The sequence below is a fragment of the Bufo bufo genome, chromosome 1 (genome assembly GCF_905171765.1).
Source record: "Bufo bufo chromosome 1, aBufBuf1.1, whole genome shotgun sequence".
Taxonomy (NCBI): domain Eukaryota; kingdom Metazoa; phylum Chordata; class Amphibia; order Anura; family Bufonidae; genus Bufo; species Bufo bufo.
In genome coordinates, this window is record NC_053389.1 from 779,604,818 (window position 1) to 779,632,258 (window position 27,441).

General features: G+C 46.1%; 1 protein-coding gene across 1 annotated transcript in view; it reads right to left on the reverse strand.

The window, feature by feature from the left end:
- DPYSL2 (dihydropyrimidinase like 2) overlaps positions 1-26,032 on the reverse strand; it is an 80,846-nt gene extending 54,814 nt beyond the window's left edge. Inside the window, exon 1 of the mRNA XM_040414864.1 lies at positions 25,844-26,032. Coding sequence (XP_040270798.1) covers positions 25,844-25,882 — 39 coding nt within the window. The 5' untranslated portion in view covers positions 25,883-26,032. The remainder of the gene's footprint in view (positions 1-25,843) is intronic.
- Positions 26,033-27,441: the final 1,409 nt, after the last annotated feature.

Here is a 27,441-nt window from a genome sequence, read left to right on the forward strand (position 1 = left end):
CTGTTAGAATTTGTATTATGGCAAGAAAAAAGCAGCTAAGTAAAGAAAAACGAGTGGCCATCATTACTTTAAGAAATGAAGGTCAGTCAGTCAGCCGAAAAATTGGGAAAACTTTGAAAGTAAGGTCTATTTGACCATGAAGGAGAGTGATGGGGTGCTGCGCCAGATGACCTGGCCTCCACAGTCACCGGACCTGAACCCAATCGAGATGGTTTGGGGTGAGCTGGACCGCAGAGTGAAGGCAAAAGGGCCAACAAGTGCTAAGCATCTCTGGGAACTCCTTCAAGACTGTTGGAAGACCATTTCAGGGGACTACCTCTTGAAGCTCATCAAGAGAATGCCAAGAGTGTGCAAAGCAGTAATCAAAGCAAAAGGTGGCTACTTTGAAGAACCTAGAATATGACATATTTTCAGTTGTTTCACACTTGTTTGTTATGTATATAATTCCACATGTGTTAATTCATAGTTTTGATGCCTTCATAGTCATGAAAATAAAGAAAACTCTTTGAATGAGAAGGTGTGTCAAAACTTTTGGTCTGTACTGTATGTGCGGTGCCTGCAGTACACTTTGCGGTATATATGTGTGGTGCCTGCAGTACATTGTGCCGTATATATGTGCAGTGCCTGCAGGACATTGTGCGGTATATATGTGTGGTGCCTGCAGTACACTGTGCGGTATATATGTGCGGTGCCTGCAGTACACTTTGCGGTATATATGTGTGGTGCCTGCAGTACATTGTGCCGTATATATGTGCAGTGCCTGCAGGACATTGTGCGGTATATATGTGTGGTGCCTGCAGTACACTATGCGGTATATATGTGTGGTGCCTGCAGTACACTATGCGGTATATATGTGTGGTGCCTGCAGTACACTGTGCGGTATATATGTGTGGTGCCCGCAGTACACTATGCGGTATATATGTGCGGTGCCTGCAGTACACTGTCCGGTACATATGTGTGGTGCCTGCAGTACACTGTCCGGTATATATGTGTGGTGCCTGCAGTACACTGTCCGGTATATATGTGTGGTGCCTGCAGTACACTGTGCGGTATATATGTGTGGTGCCCGCAGTACACTATGCGGTATATATGTGCGGTGCCTGCAGTACATTGTGCCGTGTATATGTGCAGTGCCTGCAGTAAACTGTTCGTATATATGTGCAGTGTCGGCAGTACATTGTGCGGTATATATGTGTGGTGCCTGCAGTACATTGTGCGGTATATATGTGCGGTGCCCGCAGTACATTGTACCGTATATATATGTGTGGTGCCCGCAGTACATTGTGCCGTATATATGTGTGGTGCCCGCAGTACATTGTGCCGTATATATGTGCAGTGCCTGCAGTAAACTGTTCGGTATATATGTGCAGTGTCGGCAGTACACTTTGCGGTATATATGTGTGGTGCCTGCAGTACATTGTGCCGTATATATGTGCAGTGCCTGCAGGACATTGTGCGGTATATATGTGTGGTGCCTGCAGTACACTGTGCGGTATATATGTGCGGTGCCTGCAGTACACTGTGCGGTATATATGTGTGGTGCCCGCAGTACACTATGCGGTATATATGTGCGGTGCCTGCAGTACACTATGCGGTATATATGTGCGGTGCCTGCAGTACATTGTGCCGTATATATGTGCAGTGCCTGCAGTAAACTGTTCGTATATATGTGCAGTGTCGGCAGTACATTGTACCGTATATATGTGTGGTGCCCGCAGTACATTGTGCCGTATATATGTGCAGTGCCTGCAGTAAACTGTTCGGTATATATGTGCAGTGTCGGCAGTACATTGTGCGGTATATATGTGCGGTGCCTGCAGTACATTGTGCCGTATATATGTGCGGTGCCCGCAGTACATTGTACCGTATATATGTGCGGTGCCCGCTGTACATTGTGCCGTATATATGTGTGGTGCCTGCAGTACATTGTGCCGTATATATGTGCGGTGCCCGCAGTACATTGTGCGGTATATATGTGCGGTGCCCGCAGTACATTGTGCCGTATATATGTGCGGTGCCCGCAGTACATTGTGCCGTATATATGTGCGGTGCCTGCAGTACACTGTGTGGTATATATGTGCGGTGCCCGCAGTACATTGTGCCGTATATATGTGCGGTGCCCGCAGTACATTGTGCGGTATATATGGGCGGTGCCTGCAGTACACTGTGCGGTATATATGTGCGGTGCCTGCAGGGCAGTGTGTGTGTACCTGAGCTGCTCTGGGGGCATACATGTGACTGCATGCAGTGACATATCTGCCAGGCGGGCTGCTATACACTGTGTCCACTATGAGGGTATAACAGCAGGAGGCTGGTGGGTGCGGGCGACGCTCCTCTTTTGTCATGATGCTGCTGCCCCCTCCTCCTATGTGTCACAGTAACCCATCTGTTCACTGCTATATGGGACTATTATCACTACGATCCCACCCAGAGATCAAGCCTGTACTAAGTGCGGTACCACAACCGCCTGGAAAATAGCTGGCACCATACCCGCAGCAGCCCAGACATGTTATGTAACCTCCTCAACAGTGGGCTGCAAGAACACATGGGCAGAGGTGGGTCACAGGAACATGAACAAGCAGGGGATGCCATTAGAGGGATAAGCCTTCAGAAAAAAGACACCAGCCAAAGGTTATCCAGAAGCAGTCATTACTGAGAAATCCAAACAATCCCCTTCAGATACAGAATGAAAGGCTCATCCCAGCCCCCCCGCTGATGGTACTAGGGGGGGAAGCTGATGGCACTAGGGGGGAAGCTGATGGCACTAGGGGGGAAGCTGATGGCACTAGGGGGGAAGCTGATGGCACTAGGGGGAAGCTGATGGCACTAGGGGGAAGCTGATGGCACTAGGGGGAAGCTGATGGCACTAGGGGGGGAAGCTGATGGCACTAGGGGGGAAGCTGATGGCACTAGGGGGGAAGCTGATGGCACTAGGGGGGAAGCTGATGGCACTAGGGGGGAAGCTGATGGCACTAGGGGGAAGCTGATGGCACTAGGGGGAAGCTGATGGCACTAGGGGGGGAAGCTGATGGCACTAGGGGGAAGCTGATGGCACTAGGGGGGAAGCTGATGGCACTAGGGGGAAGCTGATGGCACTAGGGGGGAAGCTGATGGCACTAGGGGGAAGCTGATGGCACTAGGGGGAAAGCTGATGGCAATGGGGGGGATGATAAGTTTTTATAAAGAAAAACGTTCTTTTAATTAGTTTTTTGTTATTAGAGTACTCGATTAATCGATAGAATACTTGATTACAAATATAGTCGATAGCTGCAGCCCTACTCCTGTATATAGTACCAAACACAATCCCCGGCTGTACGTATATAAGGAACCTTACTGCTGTGGTGTGTGAGTATATATTACTGTATAGAGTACTGTACATAACATACTGTAGTATGTGTGTATATGAGGTATATAGGACCTAACACAATACATAATGTGATGCTTGTGTATATATATATATATATGGTATATAGTACTTTACACAATATACTGTGTGATGTATGTTTTATATACTGTACATATATCACCTGACACACATGCTGCGAGGTATGTACAGTATATGGTAGATATCTAACACACTACAACTGCCGTGGTTTGCATGTATTTGTATATATCTTCAAATTCTACGGTTTTAGAAGGTCTGACAGGCAACCTCAGGTGAACAACAACCTACCAAAAATACATGTGCCGTTATCTATTCAACAAAAATTAGACTAAAATACAAAAGCGGTTTTTCTACTTCAAACTATAATTAAAGAGACTTTCACACAATTTCATTTAATTTAATAGAGAATGGTGTAACGAGCAAATTTTTAAATCACTTCATTAAAAAATTCTGCCTGGATCCACCTGACAAAAAGCTGTGAAGTCATGGCCACTAGTGGTCTCCTAAGTGGCAGTCTACTGCCTGTTGTCAAGCAAGATCCTTCCCCAGTAACTGAGACTCAGAAGACACAGAGTGTAAGTGGGGGGGGGGGGGTGTCCGAGCTAGCGGAGATCCCGCGTCTGATAGAAGATCTGCTTCTACACCGCTTTTGAAAATAGAAGCCTCCTGCCTTTCTGTAAGTGTGATCTCCCCCTCCTTATCTATTCTGAGAACAAACCTAGTGGGAAGTAAGGGAAAGGACGCCACAGCAGTACAGTGCTGGCAGATTCCCCGAAAAAAGATACAAAACATCCTGCACGATATGATTTTATCATTAGAGTGAGGGCTTAGTCCATATGTTATGTTTGCATCTATTGTTTGAGTGCATTATTTTCCGTAACTTTATGCTGTCAGATTCCACAGAAGGCAAACGCCCTCTGCTTCTGAGAGAAATACATCTAGCTGTGCAGCTGAAACAGGGAATAATATGACAGAAAGAGACATTAGGGAATCTCAAAAAACACCAGTTCCTTCACAGTTACAATTGTACAAAGAAGCACAGACATTATGCAAACTTTTTTTTTTTTAAACTCAGGTACGCTTTAAACTCGTTTAAACTATACTTTAAACAGTTACACCTCTGTGTAACTGCCTACATGCTGTGGTCACTACTGACCGCAGCATTAGAAGATGGAGAGTTATCTCCAATTACAGCGGGAGCCCGGCTGCAGTCAACTCTGAGATCCGGAGCGCTGTACCAGCAGGGTCTCCAAGTTCGTGTGGCCCTCACCAGGATAAATGGTATGGGTGGCATGGACTGAACAGCTGATACAGTGCTCCACATGAAAGAAAACAAAAATATAAAAAAAAAAAACAGGCACTAAAAGGCCAAATCTATTGAATGAATTCAATCAAGCTCAGCCCAATACACAATGCATCGGAGAGTCTTCAGACCTTTGCACTTTTTCACATTTTATGTTGCGGCCTTGTGCAAACACTCAAGTTTCCCCCCATCATTCTGCACTCAGTCCCCCATAATGAGAAAGTGGAAACTTTTAAAACTTCTGAAGCCTGTGACTTCTGTCACTGCCAACCCCACCCACACATACAGGTCCCGACACTACAGCAGCCCTGGACCAGCAACCACAGGCCCACTGAGAGGAGGTGCAAGCCCAGGGGGAGGCTCGTGCCCAGCAACTGGAAACCAGTTGCTTGTAATGGAACAGACTGCTGTGCTTGAGAGACTGCTGTGCTTGAGAGACTGCTGTGCTTGAGAGACTGCTGTGCTTGAGAGACTGCTGTGCTTGATAGACTGCTGTGACTAAATCCACACAGAGTGGAGACGTTTAATGTGAAGAGGGCGGCGCAGAAGATGACAGCTGATGACGACATACAGGCCTACCTCACAGTCTTCGCAACGAGAGAGAGACTCCCAGTTACGGATTGGGCCGAGGTTATTGCACCATTATTTCTGGTGGCTGAACCCCCCCCCCCCCCCCCCCCCCCCTTTTCCAAAAAGGCATCTATGATTGTGGACACATATGAACATGGGACCAACACAGATGCCTTCAGCTGCCAAGTGCACATGTAACAGGCAGATGCCCTTTAAACAAAGGGGCATGATTGTTGCCGTGCTTAATGTTTTCTATAAGAGAAGAGCCCCAGACTTCTACAAGGTTTCCTTCCTATGAACTAATCTACATCCGTCACACTTTAAGGCCTCATGCACGCGACCGTTTTTCGGGTCCGCATCCGAGCCGCCGTTTTTGCGGCTCGGATGCGGACCCATTTACTTCAATGGCGCCGCAAAAGATGCGGACAGCACTCCGTGTGCTGTCCGCATCCGTTGCTCCGTTCCGTGGCCCCGCCAAAAAAATAGAACATGTCCTATTCTTGTCCGTTTTGCAGACAAGTATAGGCATTTCTATAATGGGCCGCCCGTTCCGCAAATTGTGGAAGGCACACGGACGGCTTCCGTTTTTAGCTAAAAAAAACGGCACGGTCGTGTGCATGAGGCTTAAGCCATATAGGATACCAGAAGCTTGCAGGGAGGTGGTGTCTTCTGGGGTCAAGTGCATTTTTAACATGGCTGTCACTGAAGAATCTATAAGAGAATGGTCTAGCCCTGGGGGTTAGCAACCTTCAGCCCTCCAGCTGTTGTAAAACTACAATTCCCAGCATGCTCTATTCATTTCTATTCTGAGAAGAGCAGAGCAAGTGAACATGCTGGGAGTGGTAGTTTCACAACAGCTGGAGTGCCGGAGCTTGCCTACCCCTGGTTTAGCCCAATTGTACTAATCCTAAAGCCCAATGCGGACCACTGGCCCACTGAAGTCAATGTATCTGCAAAAAATGCGGATGCAGTACGGACGGTATCTGTATTTTTCATACCTGCAATTTGTGGACTACAAAATACATACGGTTTTGTGCATGAAGCTTTAGAGTAATTCCTGAAAAGTGTGCATTAGGCCTCATGCACACGACCGTTCTGTTTTTTGCGGTCCGCCAACAGCAGATCCGCAAAAAACGGAAGCCGCCTGTGTGCCTTCCGCAATTTGCAGAACGGAACGGGCGGCCCATTGTAGAAATGCCTATTCTTGTCCGCAAAATGGACAAAAATAGGACATGTTATTTTATTTTTTTGCAGACCACGGAACGGAGCAACGGATGCGGAAAGCACGGAGTGCTGTCCGCATCTTTTGCGGCCCCATTGAAGTGAATGGGTTCGCACCCGAGCCATAAAAACTGCGGCTCGGATGTGGACCAGGACAACGGTCGTGTGCATGAGGCCTTAGGCTCAGAAGAAGCTAAATACCTTGAATGCATCAACGGGTTAATTAAGCCTCATTGTCACGTAAATCCTGCGCCTGCGCCGTCCCGTTTAGTATTCGGCGCAGGCGCAGTGAGTGAAGGACGCGCTCCTGGTGCCGGCTTCCTTCCTTCCCTCTCATTACAGAAACCCTTTAACTGTGACCTCCACCCTTCCCTGCCCCCTTAACAGAAACCTCCACAGCGCCCGCCCCTTTAACAGTGACATCCACAGCATCCTGCCCCCTTAAAAGTGACCTCCATAGTAGCCCGCCCCTTTAATAGTGATCTCCACAGCTGCCGCCGCTTTATTAGTGAGCTCCACAGTACCCCATCAACTAAACAGTGATTTTCACAACACCCCGTCCTCTTAAGGCCCCTTTCACACGGGTGAGGTGAACGCATTGCACCCGCACTGAATCCAGACCCATTCACTTCAATGGGGCTGTTCACATGAGCGGTGATTTTCACTCATCACTTGTGTGTTGCGTGAAAATCGCAGCGTGCTCTATATTGTGCGTTTTTCACACAACGCAGGCCCCATAGAAGTGAATGGGGCTGCGTGAAAATAGCAAGCATCTGCACGCATGGTTGCTAGGAGACGATCAGGATGGGGACCCGATCTTTATTATTTTCCCTTATAACACTCATCACATGGTCCATCACCATGGTGATGGACCATGTGATGGACCGTGTGATGAGCGCAGTGACGTCACCAAAGGTCCTTTTCTCCCAGGTTCTCAAAGAAGAAGAAAGACAAGCCGAGCTGTATGAACAAGTGGATGAGGTGAGTTTAATTATTTTATTTGTTTTTTAACCCCTCCATCCCTAATTTACTTAGCATTCTGTATTAAGAATGCTATTATTTTCCCTTATAACCATGTTATAAGGGAAAATATTAAAATCTACAGAATACCTAACCCAAACCCGAACTTCAGTGAAAAAGTCCGGGTTTGGGTCTGGGTACCACATTCAGTTTTTTCTCACGTGCGTGCAAAATGCATTGCACTCGCGCGGAAAAAAACTGAAGAACGCAACGTAATCGCATACAAAACTCACCCCACTCGCAGGCGAAATCGCACGATTTTCCCACGACGCACCCGCATCCTATCCGGCCCTCACACGCGACGCCCGTGTGAAAGAGGTCTAACAGTGGCCTCTACAGCAATCTCTCCCTTAACACTGACATCCATAGCGGACAGTACCCTTAACTGTGACCTCCACAGCAACCTGCCCCCTTAACTGTGACCTCCACAGCACTCCGCTCCCTTAACAGTGTCATCCACAGCGCCCTGCCCCTTTAAAGCTGACCTACAGAAGTGAAGAAAAATTGCTGGGTTGTTATGGAAACCTGGCGTAATACTGTGTGTATGTGGAGACTAAGGACCTGTGAGCTTCTATTGGCTGATAAGGGTCATGTGACCCTGTGTATGGCAGTTGGGACATGAGGAGAAAGACGTGCAGCCTTCTATTGGCTAATGTAGGTCATGTGATGGTGCCATATTTGCATTTTTGGGCAATATCTCAGGAACGGTACATGCTAGAGAGCTGGTATAAAACCTTCCCGGACACCTAATGTATCTGTGTGCCAAATTTCGTGATTGTAAATGCGACGGTGCGGATTCCTTTAGCGGAAATACACTCGTACGTACATACATACACTCAGCTTTATATATTAGATATACTGTATTTTTGCCCCATAAGACGCGTTTTTTCCCCCAAAGTGGGGGAAAAATGTCCCTGGGTCATATGGGGTGAATACTAATGAGCGCTTCTATTATGGAATTGCTCATTAGTACCGGAGGACCATGAAGCGGTAAAGGATCTGTACTCACCGCTTCCTGGTCCTCTGCTGTCGGCTGTGCTGTGGCTGCGCACAGCATGAGGGCGCTCTGTGACCTCACACTGTGCGCGGCGGTTCACAGCACAGCCAATGGCGGAGAAGGAAGAAGAGCGCTGGCGGTGTGGAGCAGCAGCGCCCGATGCAGGGAAGGTAAGTGATTTTTTTATTTTATGTCATCTGAGGCATGGGGCACATCTGAGGCATGGGGCACATCTGAGGCATGGGGCACATCTGAGGCATGGAGCACATCTGAGGCATGGGGCACATCTGAGGCATGGAGCACATCTGAGGCATGGAGCACATCTGAGGCATGGAGCACATCTGAAGCATGGGGCACATCTGAGGCATGGGGCACATCTGAGGCATGGAGCACATCTGAGGCATGGGGCACATCTGAGGCATGGGGCACATCTGAAGCATGGGGCACATCTGAGGCATGGGGCACATCTGAGGCATGGAGCACATCTGAGGCATGGGGCACATCTGAGGCATGGGGCACATCTGAAGCATGGGGCACATCTGAGGCAATGGTGGCTGATCAAAAGAGGCAAGAGGCTAATCAAAAGAGTCTTGTGGGCTAATACGGGACTGGGGCTGATCAAAAGAGGCATGGAGGCTGATATGAGGCTGGGGGCTGATCAAATGAGGCATGGGGGGCTGATTTGAGACTGGGGGCTGATCTGAGGTATGAGTGGGGGTCATTTACTTTTGGATGTGAGCTGAGGACTGATTGTGGGGCTGATCTGAAGTCTTATTGGAGTCTTATTAACATTGGGGTTCAGATTGTAGCTGTGATCTGAGGTCTGATTAACATTGGGGTTCTGATTGCTGGTCTGACCTGAGGTCTAATGAAAAATATTTTTTCTTATTGTCCTCCTCTAAAACTTAGGTGCGTCTTATAGGGCGAAAAATTTAAAAAGGGAGGAAACTGCAGCTCTCACCTGTGTTCGCTTAATGGGAGGCACTGATTAGAGCCCAGACTTGGCTGCAATAGTATGAGGAAAATAAAGGTGAAATCCAGCTTCCCATAAAAACGATGTCTTTATTTCTTCAGCAGTAAAAGCATATTCATTACACCTAAGGTCTACGCGTTTCGGACAGTAAAATCTTAGTCCTTAATTATGACATACGGTGTATATATCTATGGTACAGTATATAGTACACTACACTGCTGTATATATCTATGGTACAGTATATAGTACATAACTGTGCTGTATATTTATATAGTACAGTATATAGTACACTACACTGCTGTGTGTGTGTGTATATATATATATATAATTGTGACACAGTGAGAGGTTTGGTCTGTGAAAACAGGTATTTTCCTCCCAGCATGTGCTGCTGGGCTGATTTACAGCCAGGTGAGTTCAAATACCGGACCAGATTTTAAATGCCAGTCCGGGTTTTGGCAGCACCTGGCTGTCCTTAAATAGCCAGCTGGGCTCAGAAGCCATGTCTCTGTGTTGGGATCTGGGAGCCTTGTGTACCTGTTTGGTGTGAAAACAGGTTGGTGCTGCTATCAGCAAGGACTCTTTGAGGCAGAATTGCCGCATGGTGTGAATTACCACCAACACCACAAGGTGACTTTTTGTTTGAATATGACTGCTTGGTTTGTCACTTGCAGAAAGTGTGAATAAAACACTGAACTGTTTGATCCAAAGAACTTGTTGTTGCCTCTATACTGCGTCCGCTAATCCTGTCTACCAGAGCGAGTCCCCACAACATATACACACTGCCTGTCCAAAAAAAAGTCGCCACCTGGATTTAACTAAGCAAATAGTTCTGAGCCTCCTATTGGATAATTACTGCATAATGTCTTTCAGCTGGCAACAAGTTATTTAACCCCAACTGGTGCAATGAGTTGCTTCTCATTTCTTAAACAACCTTGTCGAAAGACACATCTCGTGGTCGTGGAAAAGATGTTAGTCTGTTTGAGAAGGGTCAAATCATTGGCATGCATCAAGCAGAGAAGACATATAAGGAGATTGCAGAAACTACTAAAATTGGGTTAAGAACTGTCCAACGCATTATTATAAACTGGAAGGATAGTGGGGACCCATCGTATTCGAGGAAGAAATGTGGCGGGAAAAAAATCCTGAATGATCGTGATCGGCGATCACTTAAACATTTGGTGAAATCAAATCGAAGAAAAACAACAGTAGAACTCAGGGCTATGTTTAATAGTGAAAGTAAGAGCATTTCCACAAGTACAATGCGAAGGGAACTCAAGGGATTGGGACTGAACAGCTGTGTAGCCATAAGAAAACCACTAATCAGTGAGGCAAACCAGAAAAAAAGGCTTAAATTTGCTAGGGAGCATAAAGATTGGACTCTGGAGCAATGGAAGAAGGTGATGTGGTCTGATGAGTCCAGATTTACCCTGTTCCAGAGTGATGGGCGCATCAGGGTAAGAAGAGAGGCAGATGAAGTGATGCACCCATCATGCCTAGTGCCTACTGTACAAGCCTGTGGGGGCAGTGCTATGATCTGGGGTTGCTGCAGTTGGTCAGGTCTAGGTTCAGAAACAGTGTGTGCTCCAAGAATGAGGTCAGCGACCACCTGAACATACTGAATGACCAGGTTATTCCATCAATGGATTTTTTTTCCGCTGATGGCACGGGCATATTCCAAGATGACAATGCCAGGATTCATCGGGCTCAAATTGTGAAAGAGTGGTTCAGGGAGCATGAGACATCATTTTCACACATGGATTGGCCACCACAGAGTCCAGACCTTAACCCCATTGAGAATCTTTTAATTTTTTTGGTGGCAACTTTTTTTTTGGACAAGCAGTGTGTATATATATATATATATATATATATATATATATATTGTGAGGCAGTGACAGGCCTCATGGTTGTTAGGGGAGATATATGGCAGGATTTGCTGTGTCTTCCCCAGAATCACCAGGTCTGAAGAAAGACCAGGTGCAGTAATCACCTGGGGATAAAGGAATCCTCAGAGTGAGAGGGGGGGGGACTTGCACACAGAAGGCTGGAGTGGCTCTGTGGGGTCTGAGCCGGGAGGGCTAAGAGACCACTATCCCACAAGAGACACTGGTGTGGGAGCAGCCTGGAGGCTGCTGGAGGTTGGGCTGGGAAAGCCGCATCTCATCACGGGTGTGAACTGTGGTACGCTTTAGGTGAGTCAGGAAAACCTATGTGTTTAGATAGGGCCCTGACGGGCAAGGTATTTTATTTTGGCTTTGTGTGTTTTTCTTTATGCCGTGTGCCACAATAAAGCACAGTTTGGCCCCTAAATCCTGGTGTCTGTGAAGAAGTGTGTGATTGCAACCCCCAGAAAAGAGCTAATCCCCCACAATATATATATCTATATATATATACAGTACAGACCAAAAGTTTGGACACACCTTCTCATTCAAAGAGTTTTCTTTATTTTCATGACTATGAAAACTGTAGATTCACACTGAAGGCATCAAAACTATGAATTAACACATGTGGAATTATATTTATAACAAACAAGTGTGAAACAACTGAAAATATGTCATATTCTAGGTTCTTCAAAGTAGCCACCTTTTGCTTTGATTACTGCTTTGCACACTCTTGGCATTCTCTTGATGAGCTTCAAGAGGTAGTCCCCTGAAATGGTCTTCCAACAGTCTTGAAGGAGTTCCCAGAGATGCTTAGCACTTGTTGGCCCTTTTGCCTTCACTCTGCGGTCCAGCTCACCCCAAACCATCTCAATTGGGTTCAGGTCCGGTGACTGTGGAGGCCAGGTCATCTGGCGCAGCACCCCATAACTCTCCTTCATGGTCAAATAGCCCTTACTTTCAAAGTTTTCCCAATTTTTCGGCTGACTGACTGACCTTCATTTCTTAAAGTAATGATGGCCACTCATTTTTCTTTACTTAGCTGCTTTTTTCTTGCCATAATACAAATTCTAACAGTCTATTCAGTAGGACTATCAGCTGTGTATCCACCTGACTTCTCCTCAACGCAACTGATGGTCCCAACCCCATTTATAAGGCAAGAAATCCCACTTATTAAACCTGACAGGGCACACCTGTGAAGTGAAAACCATTTCAGGGGACTACCTCTTGAAGCTCATCAAGAGAATGCCAAGAGTGTGCAAAGCAGTAATCAAAGCCAAAGGTGGCTACTATGAAGAACCTAGAATATGACATATTTTCAGTTGTTTCACACTTGTTTGTTGTGCATATAATTCCACATGTGTTAATTCATAGTTTTGATGCCTTCAGTGTGAATCTACAATTTTCATAGTCATGAAAATAAAGAAAACTTTTTGAATGAGAAGGTGTGTCCAAACTTTTGGTCTGTACTGTATATATATATATATATATATATATATATATTTTAGAGCTGCAGCTAACGATTATTTGAATAATCGATTAGTTGTCGATAATTTCATCGATTAATCAGGGAAAACACCAAAATGACAAAAAAAAGGGGTTTATATGATTTTACTTGAAAAATTATGTTCAAAGGCCATATTAAAACATGTTTAGGAGTTACATAATAATTAAAATTTTGCATTACAATGTAAAAAATACAAGTTATGGGGGATCTGTGGATGACACTGTTATGGGGATCAGTGGATGACACTATTATGGGGGATCTGTGAATGACACACTTATGGGGGATCTGTGGATGACACACTTATGGGGGATCTGTGGATGACACACTTATGGGGGATCTGTGGATGACACACTTATGGGGGATCTGTGGATGACACACTTATGGGGGTATCTGTGGATGGTACTATTATGGAGGGTATCTGTGGATGCCTGGCACTGTTATGGAAAGGATCTGTGGATGGCATCTGTGGATGGCACTGTTATGGAGGGTATCTGTGGATGGCACTGTTATGGAAAGGATCTGTGGATGGCACTGTTATGGAGGGTATCTGTGGATGGCACTGTTATGTGGAGGGGGATCTGTGGATGGCACTGTTATGGAGGGGATCTGTGGATGGCACTGTTATGGAGGGGATCTGTGGATGGCACTGTTATGGAGGGGATCTGTGGATGGCACTGTTATGGAGGGGATCTGTGGATGGTACTGTTATGGAGTGGATCTGTGGATGGCACTGTTATGGAGGGTATCTGTGGATGGCACTGTTATGGAGGGGATCTGTGGATGGCACTGTTATGGAAAGGATCTGTGGATGGCACTGTTATGGAGGGGATCTGTGGGTGGCACTGTTATGGAGGGGATCTGTGGATGGTACTGTTATGGGGAGGTGGATCTGTGCACTGCCATGGGGTGGGGGATCTGTGAATGGCACTGTTATGGAGGGGATCTGTGGATGGCACTGTTATGGAGGGGATCTGTGGATGGCACTGTTATGGAGGGGATCTGTGGATGGCACTGTTATGGGGAGGGAGATCTGTGCACTGCTATGGGAGGGGGATCTGTGGATGGCAGTGGTACTGTTATGGGGAGGGGGATCTGTGGATGGCACTGCTATGATGAGGGGGATCTGTGGATGGTACTGTTATGGGGAGGGGGATCTGTGGATGGCACTGTTATGGGGAGGGGGATCAGTGGATGACACTGCTATGGGGGGGGATCTATGGATGACACTATATAGCATCGTATGCTATATGTGTCATCCACAGATCTCCCCCATAACAGTGCCATCCACAGATCCCCTCCCCATAACAGTACCATCCACAGATCCCCCTCCCCATAACAGTACCATCCACAGATCCCCCTCCTCATAGCAGTGCCATCCACATATCCCCTCCATAACGGTGCCATCCACATTTCCCCTCCATAACAGTGCCATTCACAGATCCCCTCCATAACAGTGTAATGCACAGATCCCCCTCCCCATAACAGTGCCATCCACAGATCCCCCTCCCCATAACAGTGCCATCCACAGATCCACTCCATAACAGTGCCATCCACAGATCCCCTCCATAACAGTGCCATCCACAGATCCCCCTCCCCATAGCAGTGAACAGATCCCCCTCCCCATAACAGTGCCATCCACAGATCTCCCAATACACCGGCCACATCAGTATTCAGACTATTCCTTAACTGGCAGTAACTTTTACTTGAACTTTAAATCAGCTCTATAATCTTTATTACCTTACAAATACAATGAAGCTCCAGTAACAGGCAGAGCAGGCGGCGGCGTAACGTCACTCACTCACGTGACGCGCCTGCTCCGCCCACTTTATGAATGAAGCAGGCGGAGAAGGCGCGTCACATGAGTAAGTGACGTAACGCCGCCACCCGCTCTGCCTGTTATTGGAGCTTCATTGTAAGTTAGTAAAGATGCGCTGATTTAAAGTTGAAGTAAAAGTTACTGCTGGTTAAGGACCCTGACCGCCCGCTCCCGCCCCACATAGCAACGAATCGGCCGATTATTTGATAACGTGATTCGTTGACAACGAATCCCGTTATTGAATATTATCGATAACTTTGATTAATCGTTGCAGCCCAAATATATATATATATATATTTATATGTATATATAGTACAAACCAGATTCCAAAAAAGTTGGGACACGATACAAATCGTGAATAAAAACTGAATGCAATGATGTGGAGGTGCCAACTTCTAATATTTTATTCAGAATAGAACATAAATCACGGAACAAAAGTTTAAACTGAGAAAATGTACCATTTTAAGGGAAAAATATGTTGAATCAGAATTTCATGGTGTCAACAAATCCCCAAAAAGTTGGGACAAGGCCATTTTCACTACTGTGTGGCATCTCCCCTTCTTCTTACAACACTCAACAGACGTCTGGGGACCGAGGAGACCAGTTTCTCAAGTTTAGAAATAGGAATGCTCTCCCATTCTTGTCTAATACAGGCCTCTAACTGTTCAATCGTCTTGGGCCTTCTTTGTTGCACCTTCCTCTTTATGATGCGCCAAATGTTCTCTATAGGTGAAAGATCTGGACTGCAGACTGGCCATTTCAGTACCCGGATCCTTCTCCTACGCAGCCATGATGTTGTGATTGATGCAGAATGTGGTCTGGCATTATCTTGTTGAAAAATGCAGGGTCTTCCCTGAAAGAGATGACGTCTGGATGGGAGCATATGTTGTTCTAGAACCTGAATATATTTTTCTGCATTGATGGTGCCTTTCCAGACATGCAAGCTGCCCATGCCACACGCACTCATGCAACCCCATACCATCAGAGATGCAGGCTTCTGAACTGAGCGTTGATAACAACTTGGGTTGTCCTTGTCCTCTTTGGTCCGGATGACATGGCGTCCCAGATTTCCAAAAAGAACTTTGAATCGTGACTCGTCTGACCACAGAACAGTCTTCCATTTTGCCACACTCCATTTTAAATGATCCCTGGCCCAGTGAAAACGCCTGAGCTTGTGGATCTTACTTAGAAATGGCTTCTTCTTTGCACTGTAGAGTTTCAGCTGGCAACGGCGGATGGCACGGTGGATTGTGTTCACTGACAATGGTTTCTGGAAGTATTCCTGAGCCCATTCTGTGATTTCCTTTACAGTAGCATTCCTGTTTGTGGTGCAGTGTCGTTTAAGGGCCCGGAGATCACGGGCATCCAGTATGGTTTTACGGCCTTGACCCTTACGCACAGAGATTGTTCCAGATTCTCTGAATCTTCGGATGATGTTATGCAAAGTTGATGATGATAGATGCAAAGTGTTTGCAATTTTTCGCTGGGTAACACCTTTCTGATATTGCTCCACTATCTTTCTGCGCAACATTGTGGGAATTGGTGATCCTCTACCCATCTTGGCTTCTGAGAGACACTGCCACTCTGAGAAGCTCTTTTTATACCCAATCATGTTGCCAATTGACCTAATTAGTGTTAATTGGTCTTCCAGCTCTTCGTTATGCTCAAATTTTCTTTTTCCAGCCTCTTATTGCTACTTGTCCCAACTTTTTTGGGATTTGTTGACACCGTGAAATTTTGAATCAATGTATTTTTCCTTTAAAATGATACATTTACTCGGATTAAACGTTTGATCTGTCATCTACGTTCTATTACAAATAAAATATTGACATTTGCCATCTCCACATCATTGCATTCAGTTTTTATTCACAATTTGTTTAGTGTCCCAACTTTTTTGGAATCCGGTTTGTACATTACACTGCTACATATATATATGGTATATTCAGTATATAGCACATTACACTGTGGAATATATATATATATTACAGTATATAGTAAATTACGCTGCTATATATTTTTGGTACAGTAAATGCATTTTTGGGGAATATCTCAGGAACGGTACATGCTAGAGAGCTAAAACCTTCCAGGACACCTGATGTACCTGTGTACCAAATTTCGTGATTGTAAATGCGACGGTGCGGATTCCTTTGGCAGACATACACACATACATACACTCAGCTTTATATATTAGATATATACAGTGAGGAACAGAAGTATTTGAACACCCTGCAATTTTGCAAGTTCTCCCACTTAGAAATCATGGAGGGGTCTGAAATTCACATTGTAGGTGCATTCCCATTCTGAGACAGAATTAAAAAAAAAAAAAAATTCAGGAAATCACATTGTATGATTTTTAAAGAATTTATTTGTCTTGCACTGCTGAACATAAGTATTTGAACACCTGAGAAAGAGCAAGAATTCTGGCTCTCAAAGACCTGTTACTGAGCCTTTAAAAGTCCACCTCTACTCCACTCATTAATCTAACTTAGTAGCACCTGTCTGAGCTCTTTAACCACCTCAGCCCCCCTAGCTTAAACCCCCTTAATGACCAGGCCACTTTTTACACTTCTGACCTACACTACTTTCACCGTTTATTGCTCGGTCATGCAACTTACCACCCAAATGAATTTTACCTCCTTTTCTTCTCACTAATAGAGCTTTCATTTGGTGGTATTTCATTGCTACTGACATTTTTACTTTTTTTGTTATTAATCGAAATTTAACGATTTTTTTGCAAAAAAATGACATTTTTCACTTTCAGTTGTAAAATTTTGCAAAAAAAAAACGACATCTATACATAAATTTTTCTCTAAATGTATTGTTCTACATGTCTTTGATAAAAAAAATATGTTTGAGTAAAAAAAAAAATGGTTTGGGTAAAAGTTATAGCGTTTACAAACTGTGGTACAAAAATGTGAATTTCCGCTTTTTGAAGCAGCTCTGACTTTCTGAGCACCAGTCATGTTTCCTGAGGTTCTACAATGCCCAGACAGTACAAACACCCCACAAATGACCCCATTTCGGAAAGTAGACACCCTAAGGTATTCGCTGATGGGCATAGTAAGTTCATAGAACCTTTTATTTTTTGTCACAAGTTAGCGGAAAATGATGATTTTTTTTTAATTTATTTTTTTCTTACAAAGTCTCATATTCCACTAACTTGTGACAAAAAATTAAAACTTCCATGAACTCACTATGCCCATCACAAAATACCTTGGGGTGTCTTCTTTCCAAAATGGGGTCACTTGTGGGGTAGTTATACTGCCCTGGCATTCTAGGGGCCCTAATGTGTGGTAAGTAGTTTGAAATCAAAAACTGTAAAAAATGGCCGGTGAAATCCGAAAGGTGCTCTTTGGAATGTAAGCCCCTTTGCCCACCTAGGCTGCAAAAAAGTGTCACTCATCTGGTATTGCCGTACTCAGGAGAAGTTGGGCAATGTGTGGGGAGTCATTTTACATATACCCATGCTGGGTGAGAGAAATATCTTGGCAAAAGACAACTTTTCCCATTTTTTTATACAAAGTTGGCATTTGACCAAGATATTTCTCTTACCCAGCATGGGTATATGTAAAATGACACCACAAAACACATTGCCCAACTTCTCCTGAGTACGGCAATACCACATGTGTGACACTTTTTTGCAGCGTAGGTGGGCAAAGGGGCCCACATTCCAAAGAGCACCTTTTGGATTTCACCGGCCATTTATTACAGATTTTGATTTCAAACTACTTACCACACATTAGGGCCCCTAGAATGCCAGGGCAGTATAACTACCCCACAAGTTTCCCCATTTTGGAAAGAAGACACCCCAAGGTATTTCGTGATGGGCATAGTGAGTTCATGGAAGTTTTTATTTTTTGTCACAAGTTAGTGGAATATGAGACTTTGTAAGAAAAAAAAAAATCATCATTTTCCCCTAACTTGTGACAAAAAATAAAAAATTCTAGGAACTCGCCATGCCCCTCATGGAATACCTTGGGGTGTCTTCTTTCCAAAATGGGGTCACTTGTGGGGTAGTTATACTGCCCTGGCATTCTAGGGGCCCTAATGTGTGGTAAGTAGTTTGAAATCAAAATCTGTAAAAAATGGCCGGTGAAATCCGAAAGGTGCTCTTTGGAATGTGGGCCCCTTTGCCCACCTAGGCTGCAAAAAAGTGTCACACATGTGGTATCGCCGTACTCAGGAGAAGTTGGGCAATGTGTTTTGGGGTGTCATTTTACATATACCCATGCTGGGTGAGAGAAATATCTCGGCAAAAGACAAATTTTCCCATTTTTTTATACAAAGTCGGCATTTGACCAAGATATTTATCTCACCCAGCATGGGTATATGTAAAATGACACCCCAAAACACATTGCCCAACTTCTCCTGAGTACGGCGATACCACATGTGTGACACTTTTTTGCAGCCTAGATGCGTAAAAGGGGCCCAAATTCCTTTTATGAGGGCATTTTTTGACATTTGGATCCCAGACTTCTTCTCACGCTTTGGGGCCCCTAAAATGCCAGTATAAATACCCCACATGTGACCCCATTTTGGAAAGAAGACACCCCAAGGTATTCAATGAGGGGCATGGCGAGTTTTTTGGCACAAGTGAGCGGAAATTGATTTTTTTTTGTTTTTTCTCACAAAGTCTCCCTTTCCGCTAACTTGGGACAAAAATTTAAATCTTTCATGGACTCAATATGCCCCTCACGGAATACCTTGGGGTGTCTTCTTTCCGAAATGGGGTCACATGTGGGGTATTTATACTGCCCTGGCATTTTAGGGGCCCTAAAGCGTGAGAAGAAGTCTGGAATATAAATGTCTAAAAAATTCCGTGAGGGGTATGGTGAGTTCATGTGAGATTTTGTTTTTTGACACAAGTTAGTGGAATATGAGACTTTGTAAGAAAAAAATAAAAAAATAAATTTCCGCTAACTTGGGCCAAAAAAATGTCTGAATGGAGCCTTACAGGGGGGAGATCAATGACAGGGGGGTGATCAGGGAGTCTATATGGGGTGATCCGTAAAAAACATACGGACGTCTGAATGGAGCCTTACAGGGGGGTGATCAATGACAGGCGGGTGATCAGGGAGTCTATATGGGGTGATCGCCCCCCTGTCATTGATCACCCCCCTGTAAGGCTCCATTCAGATGTCCGTATGTGTTTTGCGGATCCGATCCATGTATCCGTGGATCTGTAAAAAACATACGGACGTCTGAATGGAGCCTTACAGGGGGGTGATCACCCCATATAGACTCCCTGATCACGCCTCTGTCATTGATCACCCCCCTGTCATTGATCACCCCCCTGTAAGGCTCCATTCAGATGTCCGTATGTTTTGCGGATCCGATCCACGTATCCACGTGGATCCGTAAAAAACATACGGACGTCTGAATGGAGCCTTACAGGGGGGTGAGCAATGACAGAGGGGTGATCAATGACAGGGGGGTGATCAGGGAGTCTATATGGGGTAATCACCCCCCTGTAAGGCTCCATTCAGATGTCCGTATGTTTTGCGGATCCGATCCACGTATCCACGTGGATCCGTAAAAAACATACGGACGTCTGAATGGAGCCTTACAGGGGGGTGAGCAATGACAGGGGGGTGATCAATGACAGGGGGGTGATCAGGGAGTCTATATGGGGTAATCACCCCCCTGTAAGGCTCCATTCAGACGTCCGTATGTTTTTTACAGATCCACGGATACATGGATCGGATCCGCAAAACACATACGGACATCTGAATGGAGCCTTACAGGGGGGTGATCAATGACAGGGGGGTGATCAGGGAGTCTATATGGGGTGATCACCCTCCTGTCATTGATCACCCCCCTGTAAGGCTCCATTCAGACGTCCGTATGTGTTTTGCGGATCCGATCCATGTGTCCGTGGATCCGTAAAAAACATACGTACCTCTGAATGGAGCCAGCCTTACAAGGGGGTGATCAATGACAGGGGGGTGATCAATGACAGGGGGGTGATCACCCTCCTGTCATTGATCACCCCCCTGTAAGGCTCCATTCAGACGTCCGTATGTGTTTTGCAGATCCGATCCATGTATCCGTGGATCCGTAAAAAACATACGGACGTCTGAATGGAGCCTTACAAGGGGGTGATCAAGGAGTCTATATGGGGTGATCAGGGGTTAATAAGGGGTTAATAAGTGACAGGGGGGGGTGTAGTGTAGTGGTGTTTGGTGCTACTTATTACTGAGCTGCCTGTGTCCTCTGGTGGTCGATCCAAGCAAAAGTGACCACCAGAGGACCAGGTAGCAGGTATATTAGACGCTGTTATCAAAACAGCGTCTAATATACCTGTTAGGGGTTCAAAAAATCGCATCTCCAGCCTGCCAGCGAACGATCGCCGCTGGCAGGCTGGAGATCCACTCGCTTACCTTCCGATCCTGTGAACGCGCACGCCTGTGTGCACGCGTTCACAGGAAATCTCGCGTCTCGCGAGATGACGCGTAGATGCGTGACTCTGCGCTGAGCTGCCGCCTCCGGAACGCGATCCTGCGTTAGGCGGTCCGGAGGCGGTTAAAGACACCTGACCACCCCACAGTCAGTCAGACGCCAACTACTACCATGGGCAAGACCAAAGAGCTGTCAAAAGACACCAGAAACAAAATTGTGGACCTCCACAAGGCTGGAAAGGGCTACTGGGCAATTGCCAAGCAGCTTGGTGAAAATAGATCAACTGTTGGAGCAATTGTTAGAAAATGGAAGAGGCTCCATGCAAGCTGGGGCTGAGGCAAGCTGGGGCTCCATGCAGGATCTCACCTCGTGGGGTATCACTGATGATAAGAAAGGTGAGAAATCAGCCCAGAACTACAAGGGAGGAGCTGGTCAATGACATGAAGAGAGCTGGGGCCACAGTTTCAAAGGTCACTGTCGGTAGAACACTACGCCGTCATGGTTACAAATCATGCATTGCACGGAAGGTTCCCCTGCTCAAGTCATCACATGTCCAGGCCTGTTTGAAGTTCGCCAATGACCATCTGGATGATCTAGAGGAGGCATGGGAGAAAGTCATGTGGTCAGATGAGACCAAAGTAGATCTTTTTGGTCTAAACTTCACTCGTCGTGTTTGGAGGAAAAAAGAAGGATGAGTTGCATCCCAAGAACACCATCCCTACTGTGAAGCATGGGGGTGGTAACATCATGCTTTGGGGGTGCTTTTCTGCGAAGGGGACAGGACGACTGCACTGTATTAAGGAGAGGATGAATGGGGCCATTTATTGTGAGATTTTGAGCAACAACCTCCTTCCCTCAGTCAGAGCATTGAAGATGGGTCGTGGCTGGGTCTTCCAACATGACAACGACCAGAAGCACACAGCCAGGATAACCAAGGAGCGGCTCCGTAAGAAGCATATCAAGGTTCTGGAGTGGCCTAGCCGGTCTCCAGACCTAAATCCAATAGAACATCTTTAGAGGGAGCTGAAACTCTGTGTTGCTCAGCGACAGCCCCGAAACCTGACAGATCTAGAGGAGATCTGTGTGGAGGAGTGGGCAAAATCCCTGCTGTAGTGTGTGCAAACCTGGTCAAGACCTACAGGAGACGTCTGACCTCTGTAATTGCAAACAAAGGCGTCTACACCAAATATTAACACTGATTTTCTCAGGTGTTCAAATACTTATGTTCAGCAGTGCAAGACAAAAAAATCTTTAAAAATCATACAATGTGATTTCCTGAATTTTTATTTATTCTGTCTCAGAGTGGGAATGCACCTACAATGTAAATGTCAGACCCCTCCATCACTTCTAGGTGGGAGAACTTGCAAAAATCGCAGGGTGTTCAAATACTTCTGTTCCTCACTGTATATATCCAATATATAAAGCTGAGTGTATGTATGTGTGTGTGTCTGCCAAAGGAATCCGCACCGTCGCATTTACAATCACGAAATTTAGTACACAGGTACATCAGGTGTCCGGGAAGGTTTTAGACAAGGTCTCAGCTCTCTAGCATGTATCGTTCCTGAGATAGTCCCAAAAAAATGCATTAGCCAATAGAAGCCTGGTCACATGACCCTTATCAGCCAATAGAAGCTCACAGGCCCTTAGTCTTCACATACACACAGTTTTACACCAGGTTTCCATAACAACCCAGCCATATTTGTTCACTGCTGTAGGTCAGCTTTAAAGGGGCAGGGCGCTGTGGATGACACTGTTAAGGGAGCGGAGTGCTGTGGAGGTCACAGTTAAGGGGGCAGGTTGCTGTGGAGGTCACAGTTAAGGGTACTGTCCGCTATGGAGGGCAGTGTTAAGGGACGATGTGTTGGGGAGGTCACATTTTAAGGGAACGGAGCTCTGCGGAGGTCACTGTTAAGGGGGCGGGTTATTGTGGAAATCACTGTTAACGAGACGGGGTACTGTGGAGGTCACTTATAAAGGGGCATCCGCTGTGGAGGTCACTGTCAAAGGGGAGGGCGCTGTGGATGTTACTGTTATGGGGGCAGGCTGCTGTGTACTGTAGGTCACTGTCAAAGGGGAGGGCGCTGTGGATGTTACTGTTATGGGGGCAGGCTGCTGTGTACTGTAGGTCACTGTTAAAGGGGAGGGCGCTGTGGATGTTACTGTTATGGGGGCAGGCTGCTGTGTACTGTAGGTCACTGTTAAAGGGGAGGGCGCTGTGGATGTTACTGTTATGGGGGCAGGCTGCTGTGTACTGTAGGTCACTGTTAAAGGGGAGGGCGCTGTGGATGTTACTGTTATGGGGGCAGGCTGCTGTGTACTGTAGGTCACTGTTAAAGGGGAGGGCGCTGTGGATGTTACTGTTATGGGGGCAGGCTGCTGTGTACTGTAGATCACTGTTAAGGGGGGGGTGCTGTAGAGGTCACTGTTATAGTCGATACTGTCGATATCTTTTAACGACACACAGAACCATTAAATGAAATATACCCCTGTGACGCCGGGTCCTTCTGCTACTATACATATATATATATATAAAGCTGAGTGTGTGTCTGTATGTGTGTGTCCGCTAAAGCATTTACAGCCACGGAGGTTGGCACACAGGTACATCAGGTGTCCGGGAAGGTTTTAGACCGGTCGCGGTTCCCTAGGACGTACCGTTCCTGAGATATTCCCCAAAAAATGCATTAGCCAATAGAAGCCAGCAGGTCTTTCTTCTCATATCCCAACTTCCATACACAGAGTCACATGACCCTCATCAGCCAATAGAAGCTCGAAGGCCCTTAGTCTCCACATACACACAGTTTAACACCAGGTTTCCATAACAACCCAGCCATTTTTCTTCACTGCTGTAGGCCAACTTTAAAGTGGCAGGGCGCTGTGGATGACACTGTTAATGGAGCGGTTTGCTGTGGAGGTCACAGTTAGGCCCCTTTCACATGGGCGAGATTTCCGCGCGGGTGCAATGCGTGATGTGAACGCATTGCACCCGCACTGAATCCGGACCCATTCATTTCTATGGGGCTGTGCACATGAGCGGTGATTTTCACGCATCACTTGTGCGTTGCGTGAAAATCGCAGCATGCGCTATATTCGGTGTTGTTCACGCAACGCAGGCCCCATATAAGTGAATATGGCTGCATGAAAATCGCAAGCATCCGCAAGCAAGTGCGGATGCGGTGCGATTTTCACGCATGGTTGCTAAGATGACAGTCTATTCACTGTATTATTTTCCCTTATAACATGGTTATAAGGGAAAATAATAGCATTCTTTAATACAGAATGCTAAGTAGAAGGTCAATTAAGGGTTAAATAAATAAAAATAAAATTTTTAACTCTCTTCCTCTAATTGATCGCGTATCTGCCAGTCTCCTGTTCTTTCTTCAGGACCTGTGGTGACATCACTGTGCTCATCACATGATCCATCACCATGGATGAGTTCAGTGACATCACCACAGGTCCTGAAGAAAGAACAGGAGACCGGCAGCTACGCGATCAATTAAAGGAGACAGGCGCGGGATTTGAAATGCTGACAGGGCCAGCCGGAGGAGGAGAGCGCTCGCTGGCCCTGTCAATCAACTGGAGGAGGGGGCGTTTTTTTAAAAGGAGGATGCGGCGGCTACCAGCAAGTAGACGCCCTACTTGCTGGTGGTGAAGTTATTTGCATATTTTAAAAGATCGATTTTTAATGAAACGAAGCCACAGACCAAGGTAAGAGCCCTATATAGGGGATAGTCGTTCAATAAGGATTTTAACAACGCCAAAAATGAAAAATGTGTTTTGGGGGGTGACAGAAGCCCTTTAAGGAGACGGAGCACTGTGGGGGGTCAGTGTTAAGGGGCGAGGTGCTGTAGAGGTCACTGCTAAGGGGGATACTGTCAATATCTTTTAACGACACACACAAACATTAAATGAAATAGATGAAATATACCCGTGCGACGCGGGGTCCTTATGCTAGTGTGTATGTATATATATATAATTCAGTATATAGTACATTACACTGCTATGTATATATATATATATGTATATATATGGTATATACAGTATACAGTACATTACAATGCTGTGTATATATATACAGTATACAGTACATTACACTGCTGTATATATATATATGGTATATACAGTATATAGTACATTACACTGCTGTATACATATGGTATATACAGTATACAGTACATCACACTGCTGTATATATATATAAGGTATATACAGTATACAGTACATTACACTGCTGTATATATATATAAGGTATATACAGTATATAGTACATTACACTGCTGTATACATATGGTATATACAGTATATAGTACATTACACTGCTGTATACATATGGTATATACAGTATACAGTACATCACACTGCTGTATATATATAAGGTATATACAGTATACAGTACATTACACTGCTGTATATATATATATATGGTATATACAGTATACAGAACATCACACTGCTGTGTATATATATATGGTATATACAGTATACAGAACATCACACTGCTGTATACAGACCTGTATCCTGGTGCACAGTGCCCTACACACAGCAGCCGGCACCTGATGGGCATCCCCCGTGCCCTCTCCCATCACACCCCGGGCACAGCTGGCAGCATCCTCACCATCCTACAGGCGATGCACTGTATACAACCCCTGGGAGGGCACTACTACTCCCATCCGCTGGCTGCAGCCTGCCTATATGACAAAGCTGTCGCCTGGCATCCCCCGGCAGACTGTGCAGACTGGCGGGCTCTGCTGCCCCCGGTGCCAATCACTGCCACTCACCGTGATGCGAGGAATGTTCTTCTTGCCCTGGTAAGACATGTTGGCGGCTGTCCCCTCGGAGCAGGGCGGGGGGCTGGCGGACACAGGACCGAGCTGAGGAGGAGGCGGATGAGGATGCGCTGCCCCCGATCTCCCGACACCCGGGCTGCAATAAAGGACTTGCAGCAAGGGCCAGTGCGCATGCGCCCCGCCACTCCCTGGCCTCATCCGAGGCAACAGCTCCAAGAGCTTCTGATTGGCCGAAGCGGCTGCCGCTATGCAAATGACAAGCCCGGAGAATGGGCGTGGCCGCGGCGAAGGATGCAACCACTGCAATGCAGTGCGGGTGAGATTGATGCGCTGCAATCCAGTGGCGGCCTCTAATGACACTGCAAAAGCCAGCCTGATCCAGTGCTATCACCCTGAGCGCCAGGGCTGGGCTATGAAATTACAATACAATCCAGTGCTTCTCTGCAGTGATGGGTAACGGCAGGGGAGGACTGGGGATGTACAGTGACCCTGGAAAAAAAACTGAATATGACCCCATGTTGTAGGCGGGTCCAAACTGACAGAGGGCAGGGCTAACAGAAGTAGGTGGAGTCAGCAAGATCATATTGTGGGATAATATACTGCCCCAGCAGAACCAAATACCACAGTGCATCACAATATACTGCCCCAGCAGAACCAAATACCACAGTGCAGCACAATATACTGCCCCAGCAGAACCAAATACCACAGTGCATCACAATATACTGCCCCAGCAGAACCAAATACCACAGTGCATCACAATATACTGCCCCAGCAGAACCAAATACCACAGTGCAGCACAATATACTGCCCCAGCAGAACCAAATACCACAGTGCAGCACAATATACTGCCCCAGCAGAACCATATACCACAGTGCATCACAATATACTGCCCTACAATGTAAATACCACAGTGCAGCACAATATACTGCCCCAGCAGAACCATATACCACAGTGCATCACAATATACTGCCCCAGCAGATCCAAATACCACAGTGCAGCACAATATACTGCCCCAGCAGATCCAAATACCACAGTGCAGCACAATATACTGCCCCAGCAGAACCAAATACCACAGTGCAGCACAATATACTGCCCCAGCAGAACCATATACCACAGTGCATCACAATATACTGCCCCAGCAGATCCAAATACCACAGTGCAGCACAATATACTGCCCCAGCAGATCCAAATACCACAGTGCAGCACAATATACTGCCCCAGCAGAACCAAATACCACAGTGCATCACAATATACTGCCCCAGCAGAACCAAATACCACAGTGCAACACAATATACTGCCCCAGCAGAACCAAATACCACAGTGCAGCACAATATACTGCCCCAGCAGAACCAAATATCACAGTGCAGCACAATATACTGCCCCAGCAGAACCAAATACCACAGTGCATCACAATATACTGCCCCAGCAGATCCAAATACCACAGTGCAGCACAATATACTGCCCCAGCAGAACCAAATACCACAGTGCATCACAATATACTGCCCCAGCAGATCCAAATACCACAGTGCAGCACAATATACTGCCCTAGCAGATCCAAATACCACAGTGCAGCACAATATACTGCCCCA